The following is an 18,489-nucleotide window of genomic DNA, read 5'->3' as shown; positions in this document are numbered from 1 at the left end:
CGCCACCGGCTGTGGCCCCCAGCGCAGGAGCTGTGCCCAAGAGCTCTTCTGTGCCCCTGCCAGCTGCTGCCCCTGGCACTGCTGTGGCAGGAGGCAGCAGTGCTCAGACCACCTTGCCCTCCGTAGGGCTTTCTGCATCTGCCACTCCTGGGACAATGTCTCAGACAGTGGCTGCTGTGTGCAGCTCACGCCTCAGGGGGATCAAGCTGGACCATGGTTCAGGGGAGCCCTACAGACGAGGACGATGGACATGTATGGAGTACTATGACCGGGACTCAGATGGTGGTGGTGTCATGGGCAGGACTGGAGATTGCATTAGGCACAGCAGCACCTTTGAGCAGGCTTCTCAGGAGAGGGACAGTGGCCTCGGTGCCACAGGAGGTTCTGTTGTGATCTCAGCTGTGCCAGCATCCGCCCATGGCCCCGATTCTATAGCTGACAGTTCCCTGGCTGCCATGTCGCAGCTGCTCCAGACAGAGAAAATGAACCAGGCCTCTCTACAGCAACCTAATTTTGTCATTGGGCAACAACAGCAGCCTCAGCAACCCATAGGTGGGGCCATGCCTCAAAGTACTGCTCAGCCCATGTTTTCTGGGGCTTCAGTAGCAAGTCAGCAAATGATGGTGCCACAGCAGTCGCAGCCACAGGTAAATACGCAGGGTGTTGCACAGGCTGTAGCCAACGGGAAAGCCATGGCACCCCCGAACGTGACAGCAGGGCAGCCGAGCGTTCCTGTGGCACAACAGCAGGTGCAGCAGGCGAATGTACCAGTGACTCAGCCGCAGCAATTTGCTTATTCCCAGTCCCAGATTCCACCTGTGCACCTACTGCCGACACAGCCTTCTGGTCAGGCCGACTACCTGCAGCACATGACAATGATGCAGTCTCAAGGAGCTATTCAACAAGCTGCTTCGGGCTCTGCTCCAAGTACTGTGGCTTCCGGCCTGCCCGTGGGGCAGGTGAGTGGCCAGAATCCCTCACCGGTGGGAGCGTCTGTGATGGGGGTGTCAGCGCAGCCTGGTGAAGCAGCTGCACAGGGGTCGGGGTTAATGCAGAGTGGCCAGGCACAGGCCACCCCCGCTGCCGTTCCGCAGCCAGGAGGGCTGGTGCAGCAAGGCATCGGCCACAGCGGGGTTGTGCAACAGAAATCTGTGACTCAGCATCCAATGGGTGGAAGCGGTCAAGTGTCTGGAATGCCTGGTGCTCCCCACACCGTGGTCCCGGGAGTTCAGAGCATGCCTGCAGCCGGGCCTGGTGCAAGTGTACCTAGTGTGTCTACCACCACCGCTGTTACTATGCCAAATGTCCCCGCGACGCTCGTCCAGTCCCAGATGACCAGCCACACTTCTGCCAGCAGAAGTGCCGGTGTTGTCCAGCCGCAGCATGCTGGACACTTGATGCAAGGCGCGCCCAGCGTTCCTGTGAGTCTGCCGCAGTCAAACCTCGGGCAGTTTCAGACTCAAGCTCAATCTGCAGTAGGCCAGATCGATGATACAAGAAGAAAATCGGAACCCCTACCTCAGCCACCGCTTTCTCTTATAGCTGAAAATAAACCTCTTGTGAAGCCTCCTGTTCCAGACACTCTAGCAAATCCTCTCCAGTTACCTGCAAGTACTCCTATGAACAGTCTCGCCAGCTCTGTCTTTGGCATATCCATTCCTGTTGATGGTGATGAAGACAGGTATGAATTCTTTTAAATGCTGTAAAAATACCTTTCCTTAAGGGAAAAGGATAAACTTTAACTGCCAAAGAGGTTTTTCTAGGTTCACATTTTCAGAAAAGTCATACTGAAGTGTAGCGGGCTGTTTTTAGATTTTTTTAGGAGTACAAAACAGCACAGTTTTTAGGCAGGTAGTGAACTGTACTTGTTCCTCTCAGGATGTGGGTGTTACTGCTTTTCTCAGAGAAGAGGGCAGAGAGTAGTCTGGAAGCTGCTTGAAGCATAGCAAGAGGAGCTCTTTCAGAGAGCGGTCCCCGTGCGCCCAGGCGCTCAGCCTGCGCTTTCCCCGGAAGACACTCAAAGGGCAGGGGGTTAAAATGGGGTCACCAGCACCGCTGTACGGCAGCGCTGTTAGAAGCAGGCGCGTGGTGCTGTCTGGGGGCCGTCCTGCGAGGTGTCTTGGAAAACCTGAAGGCTTGTAACACAGCTTTGCAGTTTTTCTCCTGCTGTTGAGTTTGCACCTTACAACGTCAGTTGGCAGGGAAAGTGCTTGCACCTGAGTACAGGTTAGTGTGCCCCGACACGGGGAAGGTCTACAGATAGTGGTTCTTCATGCTGCAAAAAATGGTGCTCGCTCACTTGGGCGGAGATACAGACACAGAGGAAAGTACAGCCACACAGCGAGTTTTCTTAAGAGGAAAGTAATTTACAACTGTTAGTTGTAACAAAGGTGTGTACCATGAGCAGACTCATTGGAGGGCCTGGGAGAGGGAGCTCGTGTGTGACTGTCTCTCCCGTGGGCTCCTCAGACTCCACTGAAGGGTGGTTCCACGGCTAAAACCGAGAGGAGGCTTCAGGGAGGCAGTGTTTGAGCCCTGCATCGGTGTCGTTCACGTGTACAGTTGGGGTCACTGCAGTTTGGGGGATGGAAATATGGGGGTTATACCTACTTGTGATTTTAAAAACAGGAGTAACACCATTTTGAGACAGCCCGATATGCTGAATTACCCTGTAAACCTCCCCTCGCCTGTGGCGAGTACTGGGCTGTGGGATAAGGCAGTCGGTGTTGCCTGAGCTGTGTGGGGGGATTAGGGTGTGTGGATAGAGGGAGGAGGTACTGCGAAGGCAAATGAGTGTTGGGAGAGTTACACCTGCAGTGAGGCAGCCTGGTGCTTCCCAGAGCTGTGGGATGGTGACTCTGCTAATGCCATTATGCCAGCAAAGTTGTGTTTTGGAGAGCTGTGCTGGTTCTGATTAAAGCAGTAAATGCCTGAAAAGAAAGTTTAAACAGTTAAAATTTTCTAGCAGTTGTGCCTACCTTAGGAGGATTGCTGACCCATCTGACAGGCTCTTCTTTGTGCAAATAAGGTTAGATTTCAAGCTGGTAGGGGTTTTTTCCATAGCTCAGGGTATTATCAGAAGATGATTTGTCTGGTGTTTAATCTTCCTGTTGATGAAGGAGCCAGAAAGAAAGGAAAGTATTTTGCATTCATTTTGCATAGCTTCTGGTACTTAATATTTACCTAAATTTTAGTAACAGATGTGATTATTTGTGACAAAGGAAGCACTTTTTATAATGACAGGCGAAAACTTGTCCTGCATTCTCAGACCTGTAGGCTGCTTTGTGTTGCACACTAGTGAGACAGTTCTTGATACTCTTACCCTGAACGGTGATTTTTGCAGTTGTTTTTGTAGTTTTGAACTGGAGCCACCTAGCAGCATCGCTTCACTCAGTGTTCGTTTCTAAAGGAACTTTTTCAGAAACTGGCTCTGAGAACCGTGAGCGAGAGCTGGGAATTGACCGTAAGGGCAGAGCGCTCTTTGTGACGTGGTTCCGTAGAGAATCTAACTTGTGGTTATCTGAAAAGAATTGTGTATTTCTCAGTTGTCCTCTCCTGCACTGGGTGATAAAACTTCTTCATTTGCTGGAGTGGTACGTGAAGCAAGGAGCTGTACGGTGTGTTAGAGTCTCTCCCGGCCTGGAATAGCTTTCTTCAGCAGTGATACTGGTAAGCAATAAAATCTTGGTTTAAACAGGCCAAGGCTTCCTACGAAGTAGGAGATGCACACGGGGCTAGTTACATCTGAGTTTACTCTTTGCTCCCCTTGGTCAGTAGCCTGACCTCCACTGGTTTCAGACAGAGGAAGGAGAAAGTAAAAGTCTAACGGCTTGTTAAGGCTGTCTTACCACTTTGCTTCTATTTGCTTTACTCACTGAGAAGGCTTTATTATACAACTGTCTCCTGCTTGTCTGCTCTTCTTGTTCCTGCTTTTCTTCCTCTTTCTAGCCACTTAAGTTGCACCACTACTCCTATGGGCTTATGCCCAGCTACTTTATCTGCTGAAATCGGTGGTGAAATAGTTAATGAAGACCTTCAAGTGTCATGAACAGGCTGAGGGTTGACACTGATAAACTAACAGGACTGCACAGAGAGCTCACGTACCATGAGTCGCTGTTTCGGGCTGCCTGCGGGCTCAGGAAGTTGCCCCTTAATTTTGTTTAGCGTTTACTTTGTAGTTGTAAGAGCTGTTCAGTTGTAGAAAACGTTTTTCTCTTTTATCTCAGTATTAATGTGTAACACACCCGGGGAGGGGGGGGCGGCCACTGAATAGGCAGGTATCTACATTTCTTCTGACACCTTCAATTATATTAAAATATTTGTACATACTTGATGCTTGACAAACTTGTGTAGGACATTCTGCAATCATCATCATCTAACAGTGATTCATCAAGGAATGCCAAGTAGCTCTAGATACTCTGGAGTTACCTACTAAGTTGTTCGCTGTTCTGAAGATGAACTGTTTTAAAGATAAAATAGTTTAGGATAGGAATTCTTTGCAAACAGAATGTGAGAAATGCAGTAAGTATGAAACAGAGAGGTCTGATGGAAAAAGCTGGTCAGTTCTCATCTTTCTGAAAAAAAAGTTCTCTGTATTATTCCTATCTTTGGATCTGCTGCTTTAAATCAAGTTGCAGCTAAGATGGTTAGAGCTGTGGGTGTAAGGTTATATCGACTGGTAGGAGAACTGTGTATCTACAGAGGGAGAACTGACTTTCTGTGAAGACCTTGCCTAAAAGCCTCTGATTTCCCGTTGGGTAGTCCAGTACACTTCTACAGTAGCCTAGACTAGGCACGGCTGTGGTTTCTTGCACTGACCTGATGAGTAGTGAAGAATCGGTTAATCAAGAAACCTTATCTGGTGGGAGGAGAGGATGGGTAGGTGGTCCAACAGAATTAAAAAAAGAGAAAGTCTTTGGCCTATTGCACCTTCCTTTAAAAAAACAGATCTGTGTTTTCAGTTGATGTCTACGCTGCTGAGCTCTTAAAGAGCTCATTAAAGCTGTCCTCCACACGTGCTGTGGAAATTATGAAAGATCTGCAGCACAACATAGTTTTATTTTCCTCTCTCAATGTGGCTGCTAGTAGAATGAACTGCAGTGGTTTATCCTCGAGGAAGTTGTACTCGTACTGAGGCAGATGTGGATATTGTGATCCGCTCTGATTGAGGAGTCGGGCAGGTAGTATAAAACACAGGTAGGGCTGGATCTCAGAATCACCCCGACTCCCCTTTTGCTGGTCTCTCTCAGCAGTACTGATGATTGTGGATGGAGGGCAAAACCTGGGAGGGTTTGGGGGTTGGTGTGTGTCAGTTCCTCTACTCACCTTTATGCCTACGTACACACACGTTTGCAGCTGACAAGCATAATATTCCAGCTGGCTTAACTTTATTTTGGCTCTTGAGGGAGAAGAAATATGTTGCCTCTGTTAAAAGAATGTTACTGAGAAAGCTCGTTCAACTCTCGTACATGCTTGGCAGACTTTTGGGGCTAAATATTACTGGGCATGTTGAAAAAGGAGCAGAGTCTAGATCATTTTCCAGAGATAGCTGACCAGCTTGAACTGGGCTGGCTGTATTCCAGAAGTGCTAATGAATGGCTGCAATTGTGAACTGTCAACCGCAGCAGCTGAGCTGTTGAAAAACCGATTGTGCAGACCTCTTCACAGCACACATCTCTCCCTCAGCTAAATCAGGTATTTGTGTAGTCCGCTAACTGCTGATAAAACTGCACGCTTGAGGCCAGGTTCATAACGTAAGGACAGAACTGGGCATGGGTGTTAATGTACTTTTAACGAGGGTTTCCTTCGGTACTGCACACTTTTTGTTCTCCTGAAGAAAAGAGTGTCCTGTGGGTACGTGCCAGTGAGCAGCACTGGAACAGCATTGCTGTCAAGTACTGTCCCTTCCTTCGCTGTGCTTGTAAACCAGCGGGAGCTTTGAGCTCGGCTCCAGGCTCACATGTGTTCAGCTCTCCTGTGGGGCAGTGTTCTTGAGTGCTTGTAGAGGCAGGTAAGAATGGAACAAGGGCAGAGGTGCTCCAGAGCCATGAGTGCCGTCAGTTCGATGGCCAGAGCTATGGCACATGAAAGCCATTGAGGTGGGTGGGACTTAGGAGGTGACCGTTACAGGTGGTGATCCCAAGTGATGGTTAGTGCAAACAAAGCTCCCGTTAGTCCTGCTCACTTTTTGCTGCACTTCCTGTAACAAATATGAGATAAGGTAACTCCAGCACTGTGCCAGTGTTTAGATTTTGGAAAACCTGTCCTGCCATGTGTTTCCTTCCTGAGCGTTCCAGGATGGCTGCACGGAACAGCGGTGTTGCTCATTTGACAGAGCTGCTTCCCATTTTAAACATACAAATGCCTTTGTTAAAGAGGAGTCAAGGCATTCTTAAAATTAATGCTCTGTAAGTGTTTCAAATGAGATGGTTATTAAAAGGAGGAAAGAGGGAAAATACTTGAAAGAAATTCAGAGAGTGAAACAGCTGAGTTTCAAAGGCTGCAGCATACCAGCTCTGATGTGAATGCTCTGTATCTCGTCCTCCTCGGTATTCCGCTCTGCTGCTGTGGGTTAATTGTTTTCTGCTCCCCTATGCAAGACAGCAAGTGTTCCATAGTCAACTTGTTTCTGAATGCTGTCTTGTAAGGTAGAAATAACGGCCTGTCTTTTGCAGAAGCTTTTTTAAGCCTCCTGTTAAAAGCTGAGTGTTTGGGTTTTTTGAGCAGGCAGGACTACCAGACTGCTGTCAGGCTGCTGAAGAGCCGTCATGTCTCTTGGGCTGCACGTTTTCACAGGAGGTGCTGACAATCTCTCATGATTCGGTTAACACTGTAGTAAAAAGCAATTGTTCCCTGTTACTGGGCTGGATGTTTGAATATCAGCCTGTTGCATATTAGGGCTATATATGAATTTTTGAGTTTTAAAGCCAGTGATTGGCAGCTTCAGTTGCTCATGGAAAATGCAAACCTCATTGGACCTTTTTGTGTGTCGGCAAAGAACCTGTGAGAAACTTGTGTGAGACTCCTGCTCACGTACAACTGGTTTAGTTCTGGAAGATAAATCCAGATTGTCAGCCCCAGGTGTCTGCTTTATTCCTGTATTTGACAAAGTGTAAAGACAGAAGTATTTATAGTAACTGCTAAAGCTGCTGTCGTCTGAGAAGGTTCTCCAGACAGAAAAGGTCACTTGAAGTGCAGTGTAAGGTTGTGTCTTCATTCCTCTTCTTGAAAATTCCTCTATTTTTAAACTTTGTGCTTTATAAATACAAATATGTATTGAGTGCTAGCAAGTTCTTTGCATTATGGGATGATCTATTTTTACTCATGCAGGGCAGGTGAGTTGCTCAGCCACAGGAAGAACAGCTGGATGCCAGTCTTAATTTTTTTATCATGCAAAATAAAATTATTCTGAGAGGGTTTTTTGTGTGTGTCTATTCTCTCTTTGAAGGTAGGAGTAATGCATTTGTATCACAACAGCTTGCTTGAATGCTTTTAGCAGTGTGGAGGGAAGGTAGAAGTACTAATTAGCACCATAGAGAGGTGTCAGCTGCCTGTCACAATGACAGCTGGCACGGTTGTGGAGTACTCATTAAAAATTACAAACTCAGTAGGGATGGCTGTCAGTAGCAAAAACCAGTCAGACTGGCTGAGGTTAGAAGGGACTTCTGGAGGCTGCCATCTCCTCCCTTGACCTGCTGACCATGCTCTCCCAGCCCAGGGTACCATTTACCTTCTTTTCAGCCAGGACACAGTCCTGACCCCTTTATTTCTGGGAGGCGATGGGCATGGCATGTCTGTGAGGTGGCAGCAGAGGAGTGTAGAATGGGCAAGAACTGAAGTACTGGTTTCAGTGAAGTATTTGAAGATTTTTATATCCATCTAGAGCAAGTTTAGCTTGTCTGGTTTATTGAAGGATGGGGTGATCAAAAATGGGGGTTGAGGCCCCTTGCTTGCTTCTCTGACAAGTTATTTCAGCTGTTTTTGCAGGGGTGTTGATGACAGCCCCTGGGAATGTCTCTTATGTCAAACGATGGGTGCGAGGACCATAAATACCTTGACCAACCCTACAAATGCCTTCCTAAAAATGCTGTTTCTTTAGGCCAAGCTCTCATACAGAGAGTGGTTTAGTTAGAACTTCAGCTGAGAGCAGGCTGCTGTGAAATGAAGAGGTGTGAAGGACATGTGAGTGGTGTGGCAAGGCAGACAATATGGTGATAATACACGATGTATCAAACCATGCCATGTGTGGTCTGTCTTCTAATAGCTTTTTTCAAAGCTCAGTATTAAATTTAACACAGGTGCTAATCGGTGCTTTCTTGACCAATGTCGCATAAGTAAGGACGGGGGGATTTGGCTGAGTCTGTTTGAATTGGCTTTCTCCACTTGCTTTTTTCCCCACAGATATTAAAATATTTTGTCAGAAAACCAGGAACCACTTGTATTTATAGATAACTGAAATATCTGGAACTGCTGTACTGCAACTTAGTTGGGGGGATGTGTGTGGAAATGTCCTTCTTGGGCTGTTTTCTTTGAAAGTGAACACTCAAGCCAGCTGTTCCACTGTGCGAGGCCACTTTCACCAGTAATCATAAGCAACTTTCCCTTCCCTCAACAGGTTTGAGGAAATCTAGCTTTGTGGGCAGAGCAGGCAGGAGCAGCCTGATCCTCTGCAATAACATGTTCATACATATTAATAAATGCCTTTTTCTTTACCAGCCAAGTTGTAAAAGTCAATATTTTGAAGAGTTTTGACATCTCTTCCAGATTTTCGTTTGTATAATGCAGTACTAGCAAATGTGGGTCTTTTAAATTCAGGACTAGGGAATTGATGTTGGCTTTTACTACCTTCTTTCATCCAGCAAATTGGGGTCTGCTTTTTAAACGCATTCGGAGCTTGCTTGTGAATGGGATAATCTGCAAAAGAATAATATGACACAATGATGTTAGCTGGCAAATTACAGTAGGTGCAGAAGGGCTTTGTCCCTTGCGAGGTGAAGATCAAGATGTTTGTTTGAGACCATGTAAATTATTTTCAAGAAGTCCTTTTTTTTTTTTAAGCTTGTCTCAATTCATCCAAACATGGATAATGTTGATGCGCCTTTCTGTGGCTTCTCTGAAAGCTCCTTAACAGCAGCAAGAAACCCTGAATGGGTCAAGCACAGGATTTCTGCATTGCTGTTTTGCGTATCGACTTCTATAGTTGTTTCTCTTGGAAGATGTGGTCTTCTGTGTGGGTTTTTTTTTTTCTTGAAGCTGAGCTGGGCATCCCATGATCTACACTGCCTTGTGTCCTCCTGACAAGAACTGGAGGTTAACAGTGAGAAGACAAGTCATTGGTACCTGGAATCTTGCACTTGTTACGTGTTTTGATCTGAGAACAGAGTGACTCAAATTAGTCCTTCCATGGTCTGTAAGAGACATGATAAAAATTCAGCCCGACTGACAGCCTCAGCAGCCCTCACAAAGCAGCCTTGCATTATTAGCACACAGTGTTTTAATAAGCGTGTCTGTGACAATGCTGCCTGCAGGGAGGAAGAGCAGGAGAGCCTTGGTTACCTGCTCAGGACAGCAGTGCTAGTTGGGGTGAACTAAGAGCGCACCGAGTCCGGCTGTGGTGCATGGGAGGATGGGATGTGGAGCGTGGAGGAGATCATCAGCGAGTCCTGAGCGACTGTAAAGCTGTTAAGATTGTGGGATTCAGGATTGTCTGCTGCACAGACTGCTGAGGCTTGGGCACCAGTTTCTGGGACCTGAGAGAATTGGACCCTAGAGTTTTGGGTGGCAGCTGTTGAAATCAGAAGTGAGAAGAGATTTGGAAGATGGGCACTTGCATTGTTCTTCCACAATTAGTATCAGTCATCTCAGTGTTTGCTGTGTGAACTCTTCAGCAAAACTCCTTTAGAAATACTGAATGATTATAATCTAACACAGGTAATTTTTTTTAAGAAAATTATTAGTGACCACTGTTATGTACTTACGGCTTAAGGCAAGGTGCCACCATTTCATTGATCCAAGGCTCTGTGAACAGGGGAGCATGATGTCCTGTTGACCTCATTAATTTTTGCCACTATACATGAACTTTTAACTCTTTCTTTAGAGAAACTTGGACTCATGCTTTCAGAGAGTGTAGTAAAACCAAGGGAAATGTTGTCTCTCTTTTGGTGTTCTTATGCTCTACTGATTCAGTGTCTACCAGAGACCTGAAAGGCAGAAACAAAGTGATGTTGATGTCCAGAAGCTGTTGTGCAGGCTGCTGTCAAGCTTCTCCTGCTTTCTGTAGCCAGAATGCTCCTAAACCTGAGTGTAACAGCATCTAATTCATGCTGGCTTTTCAGGGCATGGGTTTCAAGTATGATGGCTTTAAGGAGCTATGTGAACAGAATATGTAATTGAAAAAAACCTGAAGAGCTTTAATCTTGATGGTTTTTTCCCCTTAATTCCGCATTGACTTCCCCACATTTAGCCTGTCAGTTCTCTCCTGTGGAGCTTTGTACTCCAGTTCCTCTGTTTCGTAGGTAGAGTCTCATGGAATAAAGCTGCAGTTGCTTTAAATAAGAGGTGATATAAATAAAGTGAAACATCTTTTAAACGAAGACGGATGGAGAAGGAATTCGGTTACTAGTGTAAACATAATCTCTCAATGCCATAAACTTTACTGGAAAAGCTATGGTCAGCTGATGGCAAAACCCCTGCTTGAGGTCCTGAATAAACCATGCCCATGTGTTTTAATGTGGAGACCGGCAGGTATCTGGCTTCCCTGCAGGTCACAGCTAGTATCCTAGTTAAACACAGCCTTACTGGGGATCAGTAAGATAACTGAAAACTCATTTGGGTTCAAAATGCTTCTGGGTCATAATATATCCAATCTTTTATAAACTCTAGAACCTAGGGAGGGATTAATTTGTGGTCCTTCAATGCACATTGAATTGGGCAGTTGATGGCTCTACCTTCTTTTTTTTTTTTTTTGATGCCTTGATTCCTTATTGATCCCCACAGTGAAAACACATCCATGGATGCTGGTAGCTGTCTTACCTTAGCTCAGACCATGTGCTGACCACCAGATCTCTTGACTGTAAATAATAATGCTGGTGTTGTATGAAGGCTAAATAACTTTTATTTGCTGACTTCATCTTTAGGCTATTCTTGAGTCACTTCTTTCTCAAACTGTTTAATTCGCCTTTGGCACTGCAGAAACAGTGCAGATATATGGTAACATCTAGCACCTTCTCTTTGATAAATGTGGCTGAAGAATGCAGTTCTATCTTCAAGCCTCTTGTCAACCTTGTACAGCTTTCAGTGCTGAGAGTAGGAAGCCAGAAGCTTCTGCTGAATTCTCAGTCCTGTTGGTACACCAGTGTGATTGACCTTACTCCTAAAACTAGGAACACAAGCATAATGGTTGTTGTACTGATACTTTCTTATCTTAAAATTGTTGCTTCAGTATGAGCTTTGCCTGCAACTAAGAATTTTGTTTTAGAATTGTCATTTCTCACTTTACACTGAAAGTACATGGACTTTACAGTTGAATGGAAAGTTCTGTTTCAAAGAATAAACCAGCCTCTCTCTTCTTTCCTTTCTATTTCGTAGTTAAATTTAGTTCCTACAGGATGATCCTATTAAAAGGCAGAACTTCAGCTTTAAAGTTTTTCTAGTGATGTACTGAGTTCTCAGAGCATTGTGAAAGATGGGCTTAAGGGCTGATCTGTAGACTCAAGGGCCCAGAATCTTCTGGAGCAGTAACAGCTTGATCTTTCTAGAGTGACAACCGTGGGAGTCCCACCACTTCTGTAAGAAGCGTTTTCTGTTCCATGTGGTTTGTGTGGGGAATAATCCTGATGTGTAGTTTAAACTTTCTTTGCTGCAATTAAACCCTGTAATGTTTGTGCTGTGCTTTCAACTAACAGGTGTGAGAACAAATTTTCTTCTCCTTCGCAGTTGCTCTGAACTATGTGAAGACTTTCATGCCTTTTAAATGCTTCATTTTCCTACTTAGTAATTCTGATTATTGGAAAAAAAGTTGGAATATGACATGTCTCCTGGTGGTCTTACCTTGACTTTGGTAGGCTTGTATCCTTCTGGAGAGTTGGTATCCAAAACTGGCCTAAAATCTAAGTGAAGGCTGATTACAGGAAGTTAGTGTGCGTGCCTCCTGTGTCAGGAGTACTGAAAGCCAACACCTTTGCAAGAGCTTTACTTTTTAACTTCTGTTTGGATTCTCTTCTGCAGAACTGTAGTCAGCTGCTCATCCCACGTTTTGTACTTGTGCAGCTGGTTGTTGCTACCGGAGTGTAATACTTTGTGCTTATCCTTATGGAATTGCATCCGTTTTGTTTCAGACCACTGCTGCAACTGGGCATGATCTTCCCCAGCTCTGTTCCTGCTGTCCAGAGTGCTTGCAGATCATCTGCAGGTACAAAGACAGCCTGTACTCCACTGCCCAGGTCATGGATTAACGTGTCCTATAACACCCTCGGAGGAGACCCCCGGAGACCCATTTGATGCATTCTTCCACTGAACCCCGGAGAGCCCCGTGTACAAAGCAGTTACCAGTGGTGGTCTGCTTTGGATAAGCTGTGTTCTCACAAAACCGTCATGCAAAGCTCTACCCATTCTGTAATATGATCACACCTTCTGTGTTTTTTCTGTATGAGGGCTGTTAATTTTTTTGAGAAGGGATTTTTGTCTGACACAAGCTTCTGGAAGGGTCATCCGTGTTGGCTTGCTGCTGTCTAGGTAGTGATAAATAGATGATTCTGCTTTGCTTTGGTTTTCCTCTGAGGTGTTGAGCATGCATTGTTTTCGTGTTCTTCAGCCAGGTGCTTAGGCCTTTTTGATCTTCTGCATCATTGCTGTTCTTAAAGTTAATGAAAACACCAGTCAGTGATACTGAGAGAGAGAGAAATGTCTGAGGTGGTCTAGTGAGAATTTTCTATTTTGCTGCCTTCGGTGGGGGGGGGAAAAACAGTGCGGTGTTCTTCACGTGTTCCTCCTCTTGTTGCTGATGTTGGTCTGCAGTTTGACTGAAAAACTGAAACCTCAGCTATGTCACGAACAATGATGTTACTATTCCTCCTTCAACAGTAGTAGCTGGAAAAAAGGCATCTGTTCAGCAGCCCCTGGGTGCCAAGCTGATACCTAGCAGTTCCAAAGCCAGTGTTGTTTTTTCTACTAAAAGGCATTTGTCTGTATGCTTGAAAGGCTGCCAGCTTTCACGAACGCGGTTTCTGGTAGAGCAGAACTCTCCAGAATAAAGTTTGTGTTTGGCATATGCTTGTCCTGATTAATGGCAGTGGGAGGATGCGCTTTTGAGTATGACGTGAGACTTTGGATGTGGCTTGGACTTCCCTTTAAAAAAGAGGTAACTTGAAACTTCAAGTATTTGGAGAGCTGAATAAATTCTCATCTTTTAAATTTAGATCAATTTCTGTTGCATGAAAACTGTTGTTGGAAACCCTAAATTGGAACACGAGCTTTTGAAGGAAATAAGTGTGTGTTGTAGAATTTCTTTATGGAGACATGGAAGCAATTTTTACCAATCAAGGCAGTTTGAATGTTTAAGCTAGTTGTCTGTCGTAGTCTCTGGACTGTAATTGAGCCTCTCTGTCCTGGGGAATACCTCGCCAGGTATTCAACTCTCACCAGAGACAGGAATAGGAGTGCCTGGAGTACCTCCTGGATTCTCCTCCTCCAGTTCAGCATCCGGGACATCCCCTTTCTGGCTGGCTGCAGGCTCCACTGTGTCAGTGTGCCAGCAGCGTGACCTCCTGGACCCAGCTGTCTGCCAGGGAGGGGACCCGAGGAATCTGCTTTTCTGGTCCAGGCTGCCCCTGCATTTGGTTGGGGCAGTGCCTGCAGGACTTGGGGTGTTTCAGTGGTGGCACAGCAACATGCTAGATTCTGATGCTTCTGTAAGACATTTTCCCAATTGTTTCTGCAAACTAAAAGGAGTTTTCAATAATTCTCTAAGCTTTTACTGTTTGTGATTAAAAATAGATGCCCCAACAGTCTGAAACTCTAGTGATTAGTTCAGACCTGCACATAGGGCACCATTCACGTTTCCTCTGTGGATTTGCTTTTCCTGTTCAGGTAGCACCCCCCTGGTTAACATCCTGCTAAAATACAGCTACTGAGTAGAAAATGCTCTCTTAATTGTAGTGCAAAAGCCATTGCAGCAGCAGAGGGTGTAGATGAGAATTTAACAGGGAGAACTTTTTCATACCTTTCCAGATCCTTGCTTAAGAATAGTACAAGAATCTATAGCATATAGGGTATCAGTGTAAAAATAGATGGTGTGGAATACATGCTGTGTGGTTATAGACCACATCGTTTGGTACCTAACAATAGCTACAGGGTTTTACATGCTGCAAGAAATTTATCTTGGAAGTTAAATGTCTTTCTATTTGCAGTCACTTTCTGAGGAAGAGGTTTTTACATACTTCTCAGAGACAACTGAGTCAGAAAGAAGAGCTCGGGGCCCATCCTTCCCTTCGACGAAGGAATGCGCTCTTGATCCGCAGATGCCAATTGCTCTCCATATGTTAAGTCCCTGGATCACTCAAATGTCCTTTAGATATTGGGTTGCTCTTCCTATAATTAGTTGTATTTAGTTGTCACTCAGTGACAGTGTGCGGTACTTCTTGTGGAAACGCAGGGTATTTATCAGCTTGATCAAGCAACTTCTGTAGCAGGTTTTAAGCTAAATTCCAGACTTACGTGAAGAATTACGGTTTTTTGAAGGGTAGAGAAATGAAGATGGGAGGGGGAGTGACAAACAAGTGATTCCTGATCATTGCTGATTCACAAATATCATTATCTTCGCAAGTTTTTGGTATACATCTCCCATGGGAATCAAATTACTTCAGATACTGTTTTGCTGTGGTGCAGCTTCTGTGATTGTTTTTTTGTTTTGTTTTATTCTAGGATTTCAACTATACAATAATTGTACTTAAATGGAAGTATTCTTGCCATAAACTTGCCAAAAAAAAAAAAAGATGGGCACCTCTGCTTCTAAGTGGTATAAACTTCTGGTTTTAAAACTGGCTCAGAAGGAACTCCAACTAAGACTTGCTTTTCTGAAGATTTTCCAGCTAAGCCGTTGCATTCTTCTAGGGCTGGTCCAGCTGCAGCAGGGTAAGGGTGCGCTGCAGTACTGGTATCAGCAGTTCCTAAGCTAAGTGTAACGTTCTGATATGGCTGCTGGCAGCAGAAAATGTTGCCTTTGTGCTTCATCCAGGATCTTGTAACAGTAAGTGTTCAGATGAGGCCGTGGAGAATTAACATCTTCAAATTACACTTCGGTGTAGTTGTTGCCTATGGGGCAAACACGTCCTGAACAAGGAGGGTCAGGCTGTCTTGGCTCTGTGCTGCTGACAGGAGTTGTGCGGTTTTCAACAAGGTTACGGAGCCTGTGCTGAAGGCTCGAGAACCAGGGTGCTGGCTAGAGCTCTGCCATTTACCATGTGGAAGGTGCTTCCAGACAGCAGTTGCCCTGTTGCACATCAAGCAAGGGAAGTACAGGGATGTCTGATAACCCCTTACTAAGTTAGGGATACTCAGTTTTCAGCTGGTCTGGTTTTCAGTTGTAACTTAGTCTGCCGTAGCTTGAATGTGACATATTTAGCTCTGGCTTCTGGGTCCCCTTGGAGAACCCGGGTGTGTTGAAAGTAAAGTGGGGTGCTCAGAAGAATGGACGGGGTACTGTTCACAGAGACGTTTTCTTTTTGACTCAGTATGTCCCTAATGGAAACCCACAGAAACCGTAAGGCCTTTCAGTCGTTAAACTGTTCTTTAGGCATTCTGTGAAGTCTGCAAACCTTTGGACATAAATTTAACCTGTCTGGACAGCTAATTACTTTGTAATGAAGGTTGAATAAGAGAGTTAATATTTTTATTACGTACCCATTTTCAATATGTCTGTTTGATTCTTGGATCTCATAGGAATCCGTCAACCGCGTTCTACCAAGCGTTCCATTTCAGCAAGTTACGCGAGTCAAAGACCTTCTGGGATAGGTATGAATGCTTACGTATGGAATGCATACATGCTGAAGTATGCATGATCAGCTTTGCTCTGCCCCACTTCCTCGGCATTTTTGTTTGCACAGAACTGCTGCTTGTGTTTAGAGCTTCGTATTGGGCTTCTGCAGCCTGAAGGTCTGAGAGCGGTCATGGAAGTATAGTGTTCGTACTGAAACCTAAGACTAAAGAAGTCTAAAATACGTGACATGGCATTTTTTCTTGTCCTCCTTCCATCATGCATGTATCATACATAATGTGTAAGCTGAAAGAGTTTAATGCTAGTCAGCTACTAGCTGGCCTTCACTAGAATATTTACAGCTTCCTTTTCCAAAAATAAAAAAAGGAAATTTTTTGGAATTGGGGCTGTTGAGTCCAATATCAGAAAACAAGTTGTGAAAGTGTTATATTTAAACACGCTTTTCACAAAGTTAAAATCTTTCAGTCTCTAAACCTGGAAAGGGAGCTCTCTGGCTTGCCTTCATTCTGCTTCAGTAAAGCTCTGTGGGGAACAAACATTTGTGAACCGTGGCAAGTTACGAGGATGGAGTAAATCTACAAAGTTAGCATTGAACTCACGGCAAGAAACTGCGGTGCAGCACAGTCATATCTGCTGCAGGTATGACTTGCCAGAGACACATTACTAATTCATCACCGCCCTGTAATGATTTTCAAGGGGGGTTTTGTCAGCATTAAGTTGAACTAGTGATGATGTGATTCCATGCCTTGTGGTGCTCTGGCTTGTTACAATACTTCTGCTTAACAAGCTCTGTAGAATGTAAGTTTTGTTTAGCTGTTGAAGTACTGATAACTTCCCTCACTGTGCTGGCTGTATTTGACTTGAGAGGCTTTTCAACTTAAGTCCTTTAAAGTTTGCTTGGCAACAATTTGTGTACTGAAAAACAATGATGTTTTGAAGTAATGCTAATGCATCCTGCTTTTCTGAATATTTTTGGTTCCTCAAGTGCTAGCAGTAGGCTATGTTGGAAAAGCACGTCTTCTTTTTCTAGCAGGAACTTGGATGAATTTGCATTTTTGCTTTAAGCTCTGGGTGATGCCACTTTCCTGTGTTTATGGGACAAAGTTGGTATTGAGGTTCCAAGGACTTTGTTGTGTAACTGGAACAAACTTCAGGGCTTCGAATACAAATTTGGTACATGGACCAAAAGCTCCCTTTAAGGTCTAGCCTTCATCTGCTTCTCTATTCTCATGTCTCTTCAAACAATTTTTAAACTTGAAATTTTAAACTTGAGGATGAGGAATTTAGGGATTAAAAAACAATCCTACAAACCCTCTACAATCAAATAATTAACAATTAAGACTTCTCAAATCAGAGGTTCCTATAGAGTGTCCGCAGCAAGCACTGGAAGCGCGGGATATAGAAGACCGTGAAATTTGGGTGGCAGAATGTCAGCAGCTTCCTTTCAAGAGTCTTGCGTCTTTCCTGTTGAACATTTTGTGGTGAAGCAAGTATTTTTAAAACATGGAATCAAATCCATCAGGATGGATGCAAGTTTTAAGCAGGGTTTGGCAGGTTTTGCATTTATACCCCAGTTAGTAGGTTTTCTTAGGGTCCTGTGACGCAGTTTTGCTTGCCTGGATGACTGAACTGAAAGGCTTCCAGCAGTAAACCTGCCAGGCAAGCCTAGTGGAGGGGCTGACAGGGCAGGGCAGAGCCAGCACAGCCGGTGCTGGGGAGCGTCCCCCGGCAGGGGCACAGTGCATCGGGGTGGCGCGGCCCTCCAGCAAGGTGCCCCCTGGCAGTGGCAGGACCATTGCTCGTTGTTGCTGAGGCGTCTGCAGGGTGCTGGCAGGGGATTTCCCTGCATAGCGTTTTCACACAGGCGCTGCTCAAGGCACAGGTCTCACGGGTCTCTCTTTTCAGCCAGCAAAGTTAAGGTTACTGGGGGACAATGAGGGGAGTAACAGCTTCTTGGCATGCTCTCGAGGGTCTGGGTGACAGCTCTGCTGTGCCTGGGTTGCCTTTGTGTAGTGCTAGTGCCACAGGAGCTTTAGGTGGATTTGTCTGAAACACGGCCGCTGGTGGTAAACCTGAGTTTAAAGCAGTAGGATTTATGATTCATTGCACTTTTGTCTGAAGCACTGAGCCTTCACCGTGTGAATTAACTCATACAGTGGGGATTCTCTCCCCACACTAGCACTCAGGTAGGTGTATTCCAAGTGGTGCTGTGAACACCTTTCTCCTTACGTAAGTGTGATGAATTAGGCAGCACCTCTTCAGGTGAAGGATTTTGCTGAACTTCCCTATTTGGTGTCTTTCTGTTAAATGAGGTGCTCTTCCTGTAGACAGGAAATTCCGGAGTTATACATCTCACTTCTTCATTGTGGCCTTACCTAGAGCTTCTTTTGGGGGTGAAGCTTTTCCAGTTTGAATTTAGAAGCATTAGAAGAGCCTTAGGATGAGGCTGACTGTTCTTGGTGCTTCACGCACAATGTGACTGTCTTCACGCAGAGGGA

At 45.1% G+C, this 18,489-nt stretch overlaps 1 protein-coding gene across 1 annotated transcript in view; it reads left to right on the top strand.

Moving 5' to 3' along the window:
* The window catches only part of TSC22D2 (TSC22 domain family, member 2), a 22,241-nt gene that overhangs the window by 414 nt on the left and 3,338 nt on the right, over nt 1–18,489 (top strand). The window contains exons 2-3 of the mRNA XM_010136545.1: nt 1–1,681; nt 15,937–16,008. The exon at nt 1–1,681 is cut by the window's left edge and continues 11 nt beyond it. Of these exons, the coding sequence (XP_010134847.1) occupies nt 1–1,681; nt 15,937–16,008 (1,753 nt within the window). The remainder of the gene's footprint in view (nt 1,682–15,936; nt 16,009–18,489) is intronic.

The sequence above is a fragment of the Buceros rhinoceros genome, unplaced genomic scaffold (assembly GCF_000710305.1).
Source record: "Buceros rhinoceros silvestris isolate BGI_N320 unplaced genomic scaffold, ASM71030v1 scaffold34795, whole genome shotgun sequence".
Lineage (NCBI taxonomy): Eukaryota > Metazoa > Chordata > Aves > Bucerotiformes > Bucerotidae > Buceros > Buceros rhinoceros.
The sequence above is the reverse complement of the archived record's forward strand: the minus strand, read 5'-3'. Positions and strand labels throughout refer to the sequence as shown.